The sequence below is a fragment of the Leopardus geoffroyi genome, chromosome B1 (assembly GCF_018350155.1).
Source record: "Leopardus geoffroyi isolate Oge1 chromosome B1, O.geoffroyi_Oge1_pat1.0, whole genome shotgun sequence".
Lineage (NCBI taxonomy): Eukaryota > Metazoa > Chordata > Mammalia > Carnivora > Felidae > Leopardus > Leopardus geoffroyi.
This window is the reverse complement of record NC_059327.1, coordinates 20,930,547-20,948,549: the sequence shown is the minus strand read 5'-3', so window position 1 is coordinate 20,948,549 and position 18,003 is coordinate 20,930,547. Positions and strand designations below refer to the sequence as shown.

Sequence of the window (18,003 nt, the reverse complement as noted above, 5' to 3'; positions counted from 1 at the left end):
GTTTTGAAGGATTTTAGATAGATCACATGAAAGGAAACTAGTAGGTACTCTGTAAATGACAATGATTTTATTTTTGTTTCTTAAAAATATTGGTGCCAATCTACATAGTCTTTGAAAATTATTTTGAAATTTTCTTTGGCTGCCAATCCCTGGATACCATTATTCTGATTGCCCAAACCTTTAGCCTTATAACTTCCTTGGAGAGTCTGCTACTGTATAGTTTTCTACCCTATAACTGTTAAGTTTAACCCCTTGCTCACAGTTAATAAGACTTTCTCCTCTAACCTCATAGGTTTCTGAGTAAACCTGAATTCCATAATTTTTTTCTGTAGATTTAAGTGTTGGCTCCAAAGGACTCCTACATGAACTTGGTAACATAACACATCTATAATGAAAGGGTATGGGTATGTGTTTTTAATCTGTTTCAATATTACGTATTTTTTAAAATATGGGTCCATTGCTGGCATGTATAATTTGAGATTTTTTATTCAAATACCCAAATTTTCAACTTTCAAAAACAAAATAAGACTTTATTTATACAGCACTTTTAGACTCACGACAAAATTGAGTAGCAGATTTAGAGATTTGCTATATAGCCCCTTCCCCCTCCAACTTTTCTTTTAAAACAAAGAGATCTGGAAGATCTGACAATAGTTCTTCCATATAGCAACATTTGCTTTGACCTGGGGAGTAGGTGCCTCCTTCCCTGGGCTTTCCTGTCTCCATTTCCCAGGTTACTGTTACTCCCTATTGTACTACAAGCATTGGTACTTTATCTTTTATAAGTACTTGAGATTAAAACTTCTTATGGAAGAAAATCCTTAATAACTTGTTGCAATAAAAAATCCTACAAGAATTTGCTATGCCTTAGCCTATGGAAGCTGCAGAGGTCTATAAAATGTGAACTCTGTGACTCCATAAAGAAACATTGAGCTCTTACAATGAACTTTAAAGTTATGTATGGCAAATAGTCCCATAATTAAATGAATCTTAATTTGATATATTATCTGACATAGTCCATTTATAACCAGTGATTAAAAATTCCAGTTGCAGAGTATATGACATAATGCATCATAATACTATTTAAGAAAATTTTTCCTAAGTGGATCGTAACAGCTCAAGTACTACCTCTAGTTAATTTTCCCCTTAGTAGCATCAGTCCATACCTGTTTTAAAAAATTAAGCCTACAGTTTTTTCCCTATTGCTAGTTAAATCCAGCCACATCCACTCTTCCCTTTCTCTCCCGGACTCCTTGCAAGCTGTCTACTGTCTGCTCCCTAAGTCAAAAACCTGGTTATCCATCACTCAGTCCATCCCTACTACACTGGGTTCTAACTATTTTTCTGATTTCAGTTTTAATTTTTTTCTTCTACATGGCCACAAGAATAACCTTTCTAAAATTCAAATTTGACCATATATTCCTTTCAGTAGTTTCCTGACTCTTGCCCAGAAAAGCCCAACCTCCTTAGCTTAATGCCTGGTTTTCACAGAAGATGGTGATGTGACTGATGGAAGGTGTCAACAGATTGTTAAAAAAACAAAATTCAACTGAGTTAAATTTGAAGATTTGGCTTTATTTAATTCATGAATTGGGTACTATCCTATCTAGCAAGTAAGTAGAAGGGAGCTCCAAGGAGTTGTACAAAATGGAAGGTTTTTATACGAAGGAGAGTGGGGCAAGTAAGTTAGCAAAAGGAAAAGACTGTTTCAGGTAAGGTCACCTTCCCTTAGGTGGAAGGGCAAGGAGTTTTATTAGGTAGATTACTTTAACAATCATTCCCTTTTTGATCAAATTCCCAGCTTAACCAGGAGGTGTGGTCAAAATTTAAGGCATTAGTGCCTCTCTCAGCTGTGGCTCTGAAGTTCAAGAAGTTTTTGTTGTTCCTTCTTGTGACATCCACAGGTCTTGGCTTTTTTGCTTAACACCTTGATACTGTAACCTGAAACTGAACTCACCTCTTGGGTGTCGTCAAAAGATAGAACCACCTGAAAGAGTGGAAAAGGAAGAATTTTACTTGCAACAAATAAGGAAAACACTGGAGATATTTCCCAAAGCAGTGTCTGTCTGAACAACAAAATTAAGAAAGTTTTAAGCTAAGGGTGCATGTGTATTAGTGGAGGAGCCTATCGAAGAAGAGTTCAGTACAGAATTGGCAAAAGTCACCCTAAGTTGACAGAGGCCAAGTTGATTGAAGTTACAAGGACCAGCAAGGGTCAGCATCATTAATTCTTTGGCTCCAAGTTAGTCTGCTGTCCCAGTGCTCAACGTGGAGGTAAAACACTGCAAAAAAAGGGGCACCTGGGTGGCTCAATCAGTTAAGCGGTCGACTCTTGATTGCGGATCAGGTAACGATCTTACAGTTCATGAGATCAAGCCCCAAAGAGCCTGCTTGGGATTCTCTCTTTCTCTCCCTCCCCTTGTCCCCCCTCCCCATTCTCTCTCTCTCTCTCCCCCCCCTCAGTAAATAAATAAGCTTTAAATCCTGCAAAAAAAAAAAAAAAAACAAAACAAAAACAAAAAAACGAAGAAGACTCAAGAAAGAATGTGCCTTCAGTCAACTTTTTTTTGTACTTTTAAACCAACACTAGGAGGTTGATTTATTGTCTCTGATCTGGTTAAGCTATTTCCTCGCCTGGTAGCATTGGCTTTTCTTTCCTTAAAATCCTTAACTACTGAGGTTTTTTGCATTCCTTTGCAATCCAAGTGCCTTCTAGGAAGTTCTGCAAGAAGTGCTCCTTGGGCAAGTAGAGCTAGTTGATGGTGTACAGGTCACGAAAAGAGGTGGGGGCCTAAAATGACTTTTCTTTTGTCTCCAAAGCTATGTCTCATCTTTGTTTTTCCAGGGATTCCTAACTATTTGCCTAGAGTATTAACAGGGCACAGGGTCTTTCTCTTCACTTCTCCAAGGTTCCAGTCTCAAGGAGATCATCTACTTGGTACTTAGCAACCGCAAACATGCATTTAAGGCTTTTGAGAGGATGCAGTTCACCAGAGAGATGTTTATAATAACTGTAAACAGGATAATTCCCAGTGTTTGGATTACACTTTGAAGCCATGTTCCCCAAAACCCAAACCAATCAAAGAAAGACCATGTTGGGGGCACCTAGGTGGCTCAGTAGGTTAAGCTTCTGATTTCGGCTCAGGTTGTGACCTCACGATTCATGGGTTTGAGCCCCACATTGGGCTTTGTGCTGACACCTCAGAGCCTGGAGCCTGTTAAGGATTCTGTGTCTCCCTCTGTCTCTGCCCCTCCCCAGCTTGCTCACGAGCATGCTTTCTCTCTCTCTCTCTCTCTCTCTCTCTCTCTCTCTCTCAAAAAATAAGTAAACAAAACAAAAACAAATAATAAGAAGAAAGAAAGAAAGACCCTGTTGAAGGAATCTCCCTTTTTAGGACAAGTAGTTTGCTCAGTGATTTTGTATAATTTTCAACTTTCCCAGAAGTACTAATCCACATACAGAAGGTGAAGTTGGCCACAGCAGATAACCTCCATACTCAGCTAAAAGATAATCATGGGGTATCCTACTGTCAAGAACTTTGGGGGGGGGGGGGAGAACTTTGGCTGGAGAACGCAAGGATTTTTACTGGACAGCTATTGCTTTAGCAGTGGATTCTGCAATTTCAGGAATTAGGAAGCTCCTGATCATAATCTCATTTACATTTATCCCTAGCCAGGGTGGTAGGGACCTGCCAAAAGGAGTGAACATTGAATCATGAAAGCCTCCTGGTAGGTCCTTGCTAACTCAACAGTGTAAATTCAGGGGAGTCAACCAACGAAATGTATTATTTTGATTGTGAAAAGTTAGGGGCACAGTTACATTTTCTCCCAGCCTGAAATAAAAGTTTGCTATAAATTTCAGAGGTTTACCCCTATTAGTAGTGACCAGGCAGATACAGATGAGGGTGTTATCTTTGCAGGCAAATGCCAGAATAAAGGAAATGAAAAGGAGAAAGGGTTTCATGGTTTCATGTTTAAAGTATGTAAGTTTTGATATGTTGCCTTGGGCAGAAGCAGTCTCCCTCAGTGTCAGCTACTTTCTTGTTAATTTGATTCTGAGGTCTCCAGCATCTTTTAGTTTTGGAGCATTGGTCAGGAGCATTTAGTAAGGATCCTTCCAACAAGCCTTAAGTGCTACCTTCCTCTGATGTTGTTTTCGGAATAGTCAGTCACCATGCTTTTAGGATAGGATCCATTGAATTGGGATCTGGAAAAGATTTTTTAACGTGTTAGTGATAGGTTGAGCATAAGACATTAGAGGTTTACAGTAGTCGGTCATACTAACATGAGACAAGGGATCAACAGAATGTTGTATACCAGTAGGCATTGGTCTACCAGTGACTATCTCATTTGGAGTGAGTTTGTTTTCCAGATGGGGTACTGTGAATAGCCCACAGGATCAAAGGCAGTACCTTAGGGAAGTCCAGTAGTTTCAAGTTTGGAAATTTTAAATTTAAGCATCTCATTAGTTCTTTTGACCTTGCCTTATTGAAGGTGATAGAGATAGTGAAAATTCCAAGAAGTTTGCAGACTTTTCATGAAGGCTTGTATAATTTGTCGAGTGATATGGGTGCCTTGATCATTGACTGGATATTGTGGAAGGTATAGCCTATCTGGGAAATATATTCTTTTTTTCCTTGCCACTGTGGGGGCATTAGCCTTGCAACAGAGAAAGGCTTCAAACCATCCAGAAAACATGTGCAATAACAAGAACATATTGATAATCCACACTAAGAGGCAGTTGAATGACATCAAGTTGCAGGTATTCAAAGGGTCCGGAGAGAGGAGGTCTGAGGCCTTTTGGGACAAAAATTGTTTTTCCAGGATTATGGACCTGACAAGTAGAAGTCTCCCTACCAGTGTTGATTCATAATTGCAGTCACCTTAAATGTACTTTAGTGTGTAAAGGAATGTAAAAACCAAAAAATGGGATTTGCCTGAGAGCTGGGAATTACCAAGCAGCCAACTTTGGTTTCCCATAGCCCCATCTATTGACTTATCTTACAGCCATTGTTGACCCATGTTAATTTCTCTGATTCAGGAGCAGACTTTTGCCATGTTGCAAGGTCATTAGGATGGCAAAAATCTGACCATGTGGGGGCCAGTTTTTATAGAAACAAAATGAACTTCATGCACACATGCCACAGTCTTACAAATACAATATAAAGAAGACATAGTATTCTTACTTGATAATGCTTCCCACGTAACTTAATATATCAAATAAATCTAATTAGTTTAATCATTTTTTTGGAGTGTTCGAAGAACACTTCTGGAAGAACTCCAAAATTTCTTACATGTCAAAAAAGCCTTCATTTAGAATTTGGTTTTGGGAACTTTGTCAAAATATCAAAAAAGGGTTTTAAAGTTTGCCTAAATAGGATCACAGATCATTATGAGACTTAATACTCAGAAGGTAAAGAAATGTTCACAATCTGTTATCAAAAGCAGACTGGAAGTCCAAAAAAAAAAAAAAAAAAACCTTTGTTCTTTTAACAAAGAAAATCAAATTCTAATTTTGTATCAGCCTACTATTGCTATCAAAACTTAACTCATTTTAATCTTAGGCCTGACCACTCATAAAGTTCCTTTCCAAAAATTCCTTTTTCACAAGCTTTATAAGTTTTCTGTTTTTCACATTCTGATTTTGTCCTGTTCTTTCTCTTTAAATAACCAACTCTTGGGGCCCCTGGGTGGCTCAGTCGGTTGGGGGTTCAACTTCAGCTCAGGTCATGGTCTCATGGTTCGTGGGTTCGAGCCCTGCATCAGGCTCTTTGCTGACAGCTTGGAGCCTGGAACCTGCTTCAGATTCTGTGTCTCCCTCTCTCTGTTCCTCCCCTACTCACACTCTGTCTCTCTCTCTCTCCCAGAAATAAATAAAGATTTAAAAAAAAAAAAATGTAAAGAACCAACTCTTTAGGACAAAATTACTTTCTTTTCCCTCAACAAAAAAAATGCATCTCCGTTTCTTACACGTTCTCTTAACCATTTTACTTTGTTTACATACAAAGATGTTTCCCTTATTTCTAGTAGCTTTATTAAAGCTACAGTAAATAGCTATTTCTACAGTAAATAGAATTCTTAACCCTTAGAAATCTTAATTTCTAGTCAAAACTAAGAAGGAATTTTGAACTATCATACCAGCATTTTTTAGATGAACAAATTATGAATACATTTCATAATTTCTAGAAGCATGTGCTTTTTTCAGTTTCCCAATGAAGAATTAACAAAACTAAATATCTTTTAGTTTTTCTGTAATAAACCAAAAGTAGGTAAGCCTATGTTCAATAACAGTGTTTTATCTTACTGGGAAATAATGTAAATATTCAGTACATTCCATCATTTAATTTAGTTTAGCAAGACTCCTAAAATATCCAGCTAGAGAGATTTGGAAAATTTTTTTAAGCACATTACCATAAAATATAATTATTTTATATGTAAGCTCTTATGCCACTTACATCTAAATCATTTGCTCCAGCAATCAAGTTTAGATTACCCACAAAACTTTGAGACGTTAGACACAACGAGCCATCATTCTAAGTTATTTTTGCTGACAAATTACAACAGCTGTAATAAACTAGTAATTCAGGTAGAATAAAATGTTTATCTTCATTGTATTCAATGTTGATAACTCTAAAGATATGCCTGTTTTAATTAAACTGATGAATTTAAACTAGCTTTAATTTAGTAGATTATCCTAGAACTTCAAAAACATTTGAGTGTTTCTCTTATATTTCTGAGAATTTAATTAGATAAGCACTTAATTTTCCCTAAACCAATTAAATAGATCTTTAAGCCAACTAAATTTACAAATTAATTTTAAGAACACCAACTGGAGATAGAAAATACCACACATTTACTACAAGTTCTCTCTATAGAAAGAGACACATAAACACAGACGCAGACCTCATAGCTTATAGCTTTAAATTGTTGCCATGAATATAAGTGCAGAAACAAAATTCACTACGTATTAAAAAAAAAAGCTGCAGCTCAGTCTTTCTTTATTATCTTTTAATTTTAGGGCTGAATTTTAATATAGTATGAAAGTTTGAATTCTTACACTTGAAAGTTTTTTTGAGTATAGTCGACACACAATGTTACATTAATTTCAGGTCTACAGCATGACGATTTGGCTTCTCTATACCTTATGCTGTGCTCCCCACAAGTGTAGCTACCATCTGTCACCATAAAACACTATTATAATATCATTGACAATATTCCCTGTGCTGTGCCTTTTATTCTCACGACTTAGTCATTCCAAAACTGGAAGCCTTCCACTCCTCTTCATGCATATTACCCATTCTCCCAGCCTCCCTCCATCTGGCAACCATCATTTCTGAGTATTTAAAGGTTTGATTCTGCTTTTTTTTTTTTTAATCATTTGTTTTTTAGATTCCACATATGAATGAAATCATATGATACTTAATTTTCTCAACCTGACTTACTTCATTTACCATAATAACCTCTTGATTCATCCATGTTGTCTCAGATGGCAAGGTCTTGTTTTTTTTTTTTTTTTTATGGCTGACTGATAGTCCCTTGTATACATATACCATAACTTCCTTATCCATTCTTCTGTCAGTGGACACTAAGATTGCTTCCATATTTTGGCTACTATAAATAATGCTTCAGTAAACAGGGGTGCATGTCTTTTCAAATTAGTGTTTGTTTTCTTTGGATGAGTACCCAGTAGTGGAGTTATTGGATCAAATGGTATTCCTGTTTTTACTTTTTGGGGGGAACCTCCATACCCACTGTGGCTGTACCAGTTTACGTTCCCATCAACAGTGCATGAAGGTTCCTTTTTCACCACATCCTTACCAGTACTTGTTATTTCTTGTCTTTGATTTTAGCTGTTCCAACAGGTATAAAGTGATAACGTATATTTAAAACAAGTGTAGCTGTTTTTAATTCCTCAAAGAGTTAAGTTGCCACCGAAATGATATCAAAGGATACTCATACTCATCCCCTTATGTTTGAGTGTTTTTTTCCTGCTCTGGGTGCATTTAGCTTAGAGAAGTCCTAAAAAAAAAAAAAAAAAAAAAAAAAAAAAATTCTTCTCAGGTTCTGAATACCAGCTTCTAATTTGGACAGATTTCTGATCATAGAGTTAGGAAATCCTTTCAAGTATCTTGTCAAGTCTCAGCCAAGACATACAGTTAACATTTGTGGCAGTTTTAAACAACCTCATTGATCCTAGCCGCATCCTCAAAAAGGGCACAAAAGATACTGTCTTTATAAGATCTAGAACCTGCATGTCCCAGACAGGCTGAAAGCCAAGCCAAATTCTTAGGATGTAAAACGAGACCATCAAGAAGGCAGTAGCTATCCCTGGGATAACAAGGATCAATAACCAATTGTTCTGGATTTGGAAAGAAAAGGGATTTTTTTTTTCCCTCTCTACTGGGTTCAGGACATAATTTATTTACAAAACTTTTTGAGAATCCTCTATGGGTTTAAGAAATTATTTAACTATGACCCTTAGTTAACTGTAGGGGTTGCCTGCATCCTGGGATGGTCTTTATCTTAAAAAGTAACTAATAGTCTCTTCAGAATGGAAAGGCAATTCAGATAGAGGATTCCTAGAAAGAGTACTCAAATAAAGGAGAGAGGAGGGCCATAGGAAGTAATGTCAGTCTTACATGTTAGTCTTTTGTTTTAGGTGCCTTTCTTTTTCATTGTCCTTTTACAGTGAATCAATGAAACTTTTGGAATTTTGAAACCTTTTGAAAGCTTCTGCCTACCAATTAAGATAGGTATCCCGTTCTATTTGAGAATACTTTCAAGTGTTCTTCAAGAACACTTTTTTACAAATTTTTTTTAAGTTTATTTATTTATTTATTTATTTATTTGAGAAGAGAGAGACAGCATGAACGGGGGAGGGGAGAGAAAGAGGGAGACACAAAATCTGAAACAGGCTCCAGGCTCTGAGCTGTCAGCACAGAGCCCAACGTGGGGCTCGAACTCACGCTCCGCAAGATTATGACCTGAGCTGAAGTCAGACGCTTAACCGACTGAGCCACCCAGGCCCCCAAGAACACTTCTTAAATTATTTCTCAAATTGGAGTATTTACCTTAATGGCCATTGTAATTCTAGGTTGGTTTTAGTAAGATCTTGCTATTTGACTAAATATTTGCAACTTCTGGGACTATAGATTTTAGACCTACAGTAAGCAGGTGTATGCCAGAATGTGGCCTGGTCAACTCTACGTATAAAAGATCCCACTTTTTAGCTAAGCCTCTGGATTTCTCGAAGTCAAACTAATACCTAAGAGAGACATGACATGGAGTTGGGAATTGTGCGGTGTTTTACCTCATTGCATAGAAATTGCCTTCAGATTGGTGGGTGACCTAGTGTGAGTTCTAACCCATTAATGTGACCAACTTATTCTATCACAGAAGTCTTCTTGAGGTAGTGAGTGCTCTAATAGCCTTTGAATTTAAATGCTTGACCCATGGCCACCAATGTTTGCAGCCTTATTTCTGGCTTCTGAGACTTTCTTATCAGCCGTTATTTAAAACAACACCAGAGGCCTCACACTGGACCTAGTCCAGCTCACATCAGGCCCAGCCTGGCTCTTAAGTCAGATCCAGCCAGTGGCCACCAACCCCAGCCAGTGGCCACCACCAGTTGCCACCGTAGGCTAACCAGCAGACGCTAGTAAATGGAGACTGTGGGTTAGAATTGGGGAAAGTACCAAACAGCAAACGCCAGTCAGTGGGGACTGTAGACTGGAACTGGGAAAGGGATTTCAATATGAAATTGTAGACTGAACCAAGCAAAGGACTGGAGTTCTGTTAGAGCCTCTTGTCTTTGCAGACTGACTCATTAACTCTATACTGGAAACCAATTAGATCCAAGTTCAAATGCAAAGAAGGTGGAGCTCAAAGAGAGGAGCTCACCAAAGGTCCTTGAAGTGCCACGCCTGTGTTTCTTTTTATTTCCAATTGTCCTTGGAAATTCTCTTCTTCCGATCCTGTTGCTGCCACCCAATCTGTTAAAAGACAAAACCAAGTAAATTTTGAAGATGCAGTTGGCTTCATTAGATGATACACGAATTGGGCAGTATCCCATCCAGCAAATAAGGGGAGCTCCCAGTAGTTGTACAAGATGGAAAGTTTTTATAGGAAGGGTGGTGGAGCAAAGAAGTTATTAGCAAAATAAAAGAAAAGGATTGTACCAGGTAAGGTCACCTTTCTTTGGGGTTAAGAGTAGGGGGTCTAATTAGGTGGATTACCTCATCTTGGAAGTGATAGAGGGAGCCCATGTGACAGATAATCTCATTTAGTGCTGTTCAGAAAATTCCTGACTGGTTAAGACAAATTTCTGAGGAGGTTGAGGCTACAGTCAGGTTAGGTATTAAGACTTAGTGTGGTGACTTAGGTTAAGTATCTGTATTTTGGGCCTCTTTTTTTCTTTTTAATGAGACCGCGGGGTGTGAGATTTTCAATGGCAAAGGATGTGAATACTTAGAGCCCCCGTGTTATTTCACACCTGAAGTTTTTCCTGTGGTGTTCTGTGTAGAGTGTCCACTTTGTTTCCCTGATTCTCTTTCCTAGGTGTTAACTCTTACTTGACTTTTAACTGTAGTTCAGATATTATTTCCCTGAAGACCCTACCACCCCTACCCTTGTTTAGGTTAGGTGCTTTCTTCTGTGTTCCTCTAGCTCTTTGCACCTCTGTTTCATTATCCTGTGTTCCACAGAACACTGTTCAAAGAGTACTGTGAAATACATGCTCCGTGTCAAACAGACTGAGAAAACAAAATCAAGTGCTTTAGAATTTCCCAAAGCCTTTAAAATGTAAAAACGTGTCAGTATTCTCCAAGAAGAGAAGGTAGTATGAAACATTTTCCAAACAGAGCGCTGAACCATTTATTTGAGCTATTTATTTTAAATTTTCAGTTTCTTAATTTTTCATTTTCATGTCAACTGTGTTGTGTGTATGTGAATGCAAGTGTTGTTTTCTTTTGTTACTTTAAGAATATTAATTACAGAAATTTAGAGTCTTCTGTTTGCTCAATTAACTCTGTTTCCTTAAGTTTTTGTATTTGGGGCTTGTTGAGTTTGGTGCCTGCCTTGCATGGTTTGGTTTTGTTCAGACCTCTTTTGAAGTGTTCATTTCTGTATTGGAGATTTCTTGTTGACTTGATGGTAGATATTGAACTCTGTTTATGATAGCCTGCCTCTGATGATGAATTAAAAAAGAATGATTTGCTCCAAGATGGGACAAGCTGATATTTGTCTTTGGGCATTGGAGGCTACCTGGAAGTCAGCACCTTCCTAAGGCACTGCTGCCTCACGGTCTTGTTCTAGATACAGAGATGACTGATTGTTGGTTGGGACAAGCAGGGAAAAGAGAGTGATCTGTCCTACCTTCTGTTCCACACTCTTCCCATTCATTACCCTGGGAAATGTTTCTGCCCTGCCCTCCACACTCTGGGTTTGCATTGACTTTCTTCAAGGGTTTGCAGGACCTTCAGACTACTGCTTTGCATTGGTCTTATTTTGGGGGTTTGTCATTAGTTCCTGTATATACTAACTTTTTCTTGCCTTTTTCCTTATTATCACCCTTTTCCTTAAATCTAATCCCATCTTTTTATCTTTTAGGGATTCCTCAGAATTTCTTCTCTGCTTACTCTTTGCAAAGCACTGTTACAGCTTTGGTTTTTTTTTAAAGTCTTTTGTGATACAAAAGTGATTTTGTGATTACAGTATTACTTTAAAATATGTGTGTGTTTATATCCAGAATGCTACTACCTGTTAGCTGAAAGATAAGGCTGCAAAGTATGTTTATCAAAGTGTGATTTATAATAGTAAAACCTAGAAACCATCTCAATAATTGATAAAAAGTAGATTAAACATGATAGTAAAACATTATACAGCCATTTAAAAAAAGACAATGTAAAATAGCATTTACTGATTCAAGAAGAGCAAGTTACAAATTGTGTAGACAGTACAAGTTGCATTTTACATAAGGCTCTGAATATAGAAAGATTAGGTTATATACCAACGTGTTAGTGGATTGATTTTTATGTTCTCCTTGCTTGTTCTTTTTGTTTTTTCCCAGTGAAAATGAATCATTTTTAAAATAAGTTTTTTAAAAGTTATTTAAAATAGCAAAAACTTCAAAAATCACATTTGTGAATATTCAGGGAATGATTCTTCTTTTACTTAAGTAAACAGATATTTGCCATATTGTCTAATGTAGCTAGTGCAGGGGAGGAAAATGGTGTCCTCAACTCTCTCAGGATATCTGGCTGGGTCTGAAAATTAAACTGACAGATTAACAGGAGAAAAGTATATAAGCTTATTTAATAGAAGTTTTACATGAGATGGAAAACTTAAAAAGGAAGTGAAGACCCAAAGAAATAGTTAGACCTGAGTATTTTATGCTAGGTTTGATTAAGAGTGCACAGCAATGGAGGAATATGATGGGTTAAAGAATATGAGGTAATTGTAGTAAACAAGGTGGGGGCCAGCTTCGCAAGGCTTCTTTGTTACTATTCTTCTTGGTGTCCCTTTGTCTTTGGAGGTAAGGATGTTCCTTTCCTCTTGATATAAGAAGGGCCTATGTCATATGAGGGTTTTATGATGTTTCAAGGAAGAAGGATGGGGCAGGGAGGAGGTTAGAGTAACATTCCTGCTTCTCATATTTTCTCAAACTCCTTTGGCTCAAAATAATCAAGATGCTGAAGTAGTATGTCCTGAACTCCAACAATTACCATGACTAACTTGTGTTGGAATTTGTTTACTCATAGTTCAGCTTTCACTAATATTACGAGTATTGCTTTCAGTTATCTATTATACCTCATTTGTGTAGGAAATTTGCCAAAACTTAATAATAATGTCAACACTTTAATCATCAGGACAATGAATTGAACACTTCTAAGCCAATGAATTAAGTGAAAATTATTTTAATCAAATTAATTTACTTTCTATAAAAATACACTGAAAAACTGACTTAAAACCGGTACTATAAATGTAGACAGGCTGCAACTGTGATGCATGTTCAAAACGCATAGTTAATAATAGTTAACATGTATCGAACAATTACGGTATTTTGTGGAGGGCTTTACGTGTATTCTCTCGTTTAATCTAACAAATGTTTTCGGTAGATAGGTACTTTAAACATCCCTGTTTTCCATTTGAGAGATAAGTAGTTTGCATATAGTCACACAAGTAAATGGTTTAGAGGGAGAATTTGAACCCAGGAAGCCTCACTTTGGAGGTCATGCTTTTAACCATGAAGATGCTCTACTTAGCTTAAAACTGATGGATGCTTTTGTGACCAGCATTCCCTTGAAGCAGTTACACCTTCGGGTCTTAAAATAATATACAGGAATAGAAAACTGAAAGCATTTAATTGATTATACGGTGTTCCTACAACTGAGGAGGTTGTCAGTATCCTAGTGTCCAAACGTGAACCCCAAAGAAAAACCTGTCTAACACTGTTTAAGTCCTAATACTGAATATCTTTTTGAGTCTCTTCTCAGCTGTTTCTTCTTCTCAATTCTAACCCCATTCCATAGGATGTCAGAGTACAGAGCTTTAGTTGAAGCAATCAAAAGAACAAAAAATAAATTATTACGTAAATGCTAGATCTTTTAGCAGCATTAATGCGTGGAAAAGTTTCATGCCTTTTTGAATATTAAGATTCTTCCTAACTTTAACTCATTAGTACTACTTAACATTTTTCCCTTTGGAAATACTATGAATGTTCATTAGGACTTGAAGTGAGCTTCCAAAAGATTTGGTTGCTAGATTGTAGTTGTAATAATGTGTCCCTACAATTAATAATAAATTAATTCTAAGTATAGAGCATTAAAGTGTAAGGAAATTATATTAGTTGGCAGTTCTATTCAGCTGCTACCAGCAGAAACTCCCAAAATACTGACTTACACAAGATAAAACTTTTTCCTCTCACAAAAAAGAAATTCAGTTGACAATACCGTAGTCATTAAAGAGTCAAGCTACTTCTTTCTTTCTGCTCAGCTCTCCCTAGTGTATGACTTCCATTCTCACGGTCACTCATGGTCCAATATGGCTGTTGGAAGTGCAGCTATCAGGTCCAGGCAGGAAGGGCAAATAGACTCTTACTCGTTTTTTTTGTCCCCTCTTTTAGACGCTTTCCTAGTAGTTTGACCCTATGACCTCCCTATATCTATCTTGGAGGTTAAGTCTGCACCAACAACTAGCTGCCAAAAAAGGCTAGAATGTTGCTACTCAAAATAAAATTAGACTTCTCTTACTTAGGAAGAACGGGAGGAAAATGGCCAGCAGTCTGTCATAAGACTGTAGGAGACATCTTATCTAGACTTAAGTTTAAGATATTAAGACCCAGACTTCCCTAGATGAAGAACCCAGATGTCTTGTTGACCTGTGTTAACCAGAGGATAACAGTTGGTTCCAGTAATGATGAATTAGATAAAATTATAGTAAATCGATCTAGTATTAATAGGAGTTTTTCTTTGCTATTTTACCTCAACATCTATCTGCACGTATCCACACACACTTGGATATCTCAGAATATTTTGCCTGCTTATTTGATAAATCTTTCTATGATAATTGTTCCCTTAAGTTGCGAGTTATTGGGGCGCCTGGGTGGCTCAGTCGGTTGAGTGTCCGACTTCGGCTCAGGTCATGATTTTGCGGTCTGTGAGTACAGGCCCCGCGTCGGGCTCTGTGCTGACTGCTCAGAGCCTGGAGCCTGTTTCGGATTCTGTGTCTCCCTCTCTCTCTGACCCTCCCCTGTTCATGCTCTGTCTCTCTCTGTCTCAAAAATAAATAAACATTAAAAAAAAAAGTTAAAAAAAAAAAGATGTGAGTTATTTTGGCTGTCTAGATTCTGTGATTAAAATTAATAGTTTTAGTAGGCTCTAAAAACATATAAAATTCTTTTTAACATTAATGGTTTTGTAACTTCAGGTAAACTTTTCTCTCAAATTTTCTCTTACAGTATAGCTGAAATACAGAAAGATGTGGAATACAGGTTGCCATTCACCGTAAACAACCTGACAATTAACATTAATATGTGAGTAGAATTGTATCCTATATTTTTATGTAATAGTGTGTTTAAAAGTCTTTTCATTATTTTGTTTCTTAGTTATTAGACGTAAATTGCTTAAAGTAAACTTGCTTAAACCTTTCCCTTTCTAGTAACTGTAACTTCTAAAAAAGTTAATGCAATTTCGTGAAACAAAAATTTTTTAAAGACATCATTATAATGATATTGCTGTAAGAAAAAACTATATAAGAAGAAAGAAATGCAATAAAAAGATGTAATGATCTTTAGTACTATAATTATTTTTATTGATTTGCACTAAAGTTTTAGCTGGAGGTAGGCTGAAAGAAAGAATGATAAGGACAATCAAAGGGATTGTGTATCGAAAACCATTAGAGATCTATTCAGCTTTATATCAAAAACAAGTTAAAATAGTCTAGTTTTCAGCAACAGATACACTACATCAGCCAGAAAGTTCAAGGCTCAATTTGATCTGCTGATTAAAGAAAAAAAATCAAGTTAAAAATTTTCTTCGTGAGAGAAAAGATTGGACAGGATGATTGCTGAATTCCCCATTTAACCATAAGTGCAGTTATTAGTCTTCAGCATGAAAGTATTAAGTTACTACTTTCTCAGATTGCAGTAGGGGGCTGGGTGCTGGAGCAGGTGTTTGTGGGTAAGAAGCACTTAACTGGAAGACAAGAAGCATGGTTTATTCATCTTCATATTCTCACCGTCTCTAGCACAATGCCAGCACAGAAAAGGCCTTGTTAAATCCTAGTTGAATAAGTGAATGAAAGTGTGAATGTGTAACAGTCCCATGCATGATGCTGGGTTATCTTGTTATAGAGGAGCTTTTTGAATCCTCACAACAGTCCTGCAAATTGGGCAAATTACAGACACATAGGTAGTGAACAGCATAGTCAGGATTACAAACCCAGATTGGTTGTGCTTCAAAGACCATTCATTGCCTTTTTTACCAAACTACTTTAACGTCTTTATATAAATGAAGGAGTTTTGTCCCCCATATGCTTTAGTAGGAAAAGCCAAAAAGGACCCAGTTTTCTTTTTGACAGTGCTATAAAATAAATAGTTATCTGAGCCAGCAGGCGAACAGAGAGACCATTTAAAGGGACATATTCTTCTTTGAGAGGTTTGGAAATCAGTATCCATATCCAGTAAAATCCCATTTTTTAAGACTTTGATCTCTGATTTTAAATTTGTGATAGTTCAGAAAGGTTGAGATTTTCACCTTTTTTTTTTTTTTTTTTTTTTTTTTTGTATTGAGAGTTTACTGTTCTTTACTTGAAGCCATGTGATTGACCTCAGACTTGGGAGAGATGTGTTAATGGGGACAATTAGAAGAGAGCTTTATAGAACCAAGGCATGATGACAGCTACAGTGTTTTAATTATAGTACTTTGGCTTTTATCTATTCACTCTTTAAAATTTCAGTAGATGGTGAAATAATTCTTGGCAGTATTTCAAAAGTAGGAAAACCACGAGGAAATTATATGGACAAAAACTGTGGTCCAGCTGATAGCCAGACTGGGTTACTGTGGTTCACCTCGTACAAATAACCTGATCTGACTTTTATCTGAGATTTTACGTAGCTTGGTTTGTTGTGTTTGAAAGCAATTAATTAACTTGGTGTAAAGAATATTCTATAACTCAGGGTATCCATATTCCACATTAAGAAGGTTTTACTATATTGAATTACTTTATGATATTGTTGCCAAAGTAGATTTTTTTGTATATTTTCAATCAACAACCATAAGAGAGCACTTACTACTGTGAATAATTAATTCAGATTAAAGTATGAAAATTTAATTTGCTTTTAACTAAGTTTGTTTTAGCATTAATGACTATATAACACAACCCTTGTCTTTTTGTTTTTCATCTGTTCTACATTGAACAGATTGCTCCCTCCACAGTTTCCTCAGGAAAAACCAGTGATCAGTGTTTATCCACCAATACGACATCACTTAATGGATAAACAAGGAGTCTATGTTACCTCTCCATTAGTAAACAACGTATGTATATAGTATAATTTATTTCAGAGTAGTATAACAGGTGTATTACTTTTCTGCTGTATATTCAGAAATCTAAAATGCATTTAAAATCTCATTTGGAATCAGTACAATTCCGAGAAAAAAAAAGTCACTATATCTAATAGATAATATTGATTTGAAAGTTATTTGTTTTTCTGTGATGAGGACCTGTTGATCTGAGAACTTTGGTTCATAGTAGATCTTCCATAGTTGTCAGGAGGGGATAAAATTCAAATATGCCTCCAAGTTCTTAGGATACATAAATAATTGATTAACGTGAGGAACTGTAACTTATATGTACTCTCAGTATTTATCATTGAACCTTAAAATTATTTTTAAAAGTGTGGAAATATTTTAGCTCCATTATTGGTTAAATAGATTTTTAACCTGATTTATGGCATCGAGTGTATAGGAAAATATTATAAGTTGTAGATTGCTCATATGGTCATTTGACACAATATCCTTTGTTTTTCATTTACTTCCTGACTTGCAGAAGGGGATTTAAGATTAAGTTTTAGGATGACATTATCCTAATAAGACTTATTCTGAAAGTGATTTTAATCTTCCTGTATACTGTTACTTTCAGTTTACAATGCATTCAGATCTTGGAAAAATTATTCAGAGTCTATTGGATGAGTTTTGGAAGAATCCTCCAGTTTTAGCTCCTTCTTCAACAGCATTTTCATAGTAAGTATATTCGTAACAAAAAACCTATATGTATATATTTATTTTTACTTATTTTTATCAAAGTGCACATAATACAGTTGAAAATTTCAAATGATGTTAAAAGGCAGTTCTCTTTTTTTCCACATTCCCACCTTCACACAGACAAATTTATACTTTTCAGAGGCAGCTGCGTTTTCTTCTTTTAGCTGCTTCTCCAATATTTACCTTCATCTTTCTGAATAATGTAAATATAATATAAACATACATCTCTTAATTCTCTCATTTT

General features: G+C 36.3%; 1 protein-coding gene across 2 annotated transcripts in view; it reads left to right on the top strand.

Moving 5' to 3' along the window:
• The window catches only part of VPS37A (VPS37A subunit of ESCRT-I), a 45,596-nt gene that overhangs the window by 4,692 nt on the left and 22,901 nt on the right, over positions 1 to 18,003 (top strand). The window contains exons 2-5 of one of the 2 annotated variants that reach the window (XM_045454926.1): positions 333 to 398; positions 14,957 to 15,031; positions 16,919 to 17,033; positions 17,638 to 17,738. In XM_045454926.1, coding sequence (XP_045310882.1) covers positions 391 to 398; positions 14,957 to 15,031; positions 16,919 to 17,033; positions 17,638 to 17,738 — 299 coding nt within the window. In that variant the 5' untranslated portion in view covers positions 333 to 390. The remainder of the gene's footprint in view (positions 1 to 332; positions 399 to 14,956; positions 15,032 to 16,918; positions 17,034 to 17,637; positions 17,739 to 18,003) is intronic. The other variant, XM_045454920.1, reaches the window with a different exon arrangement.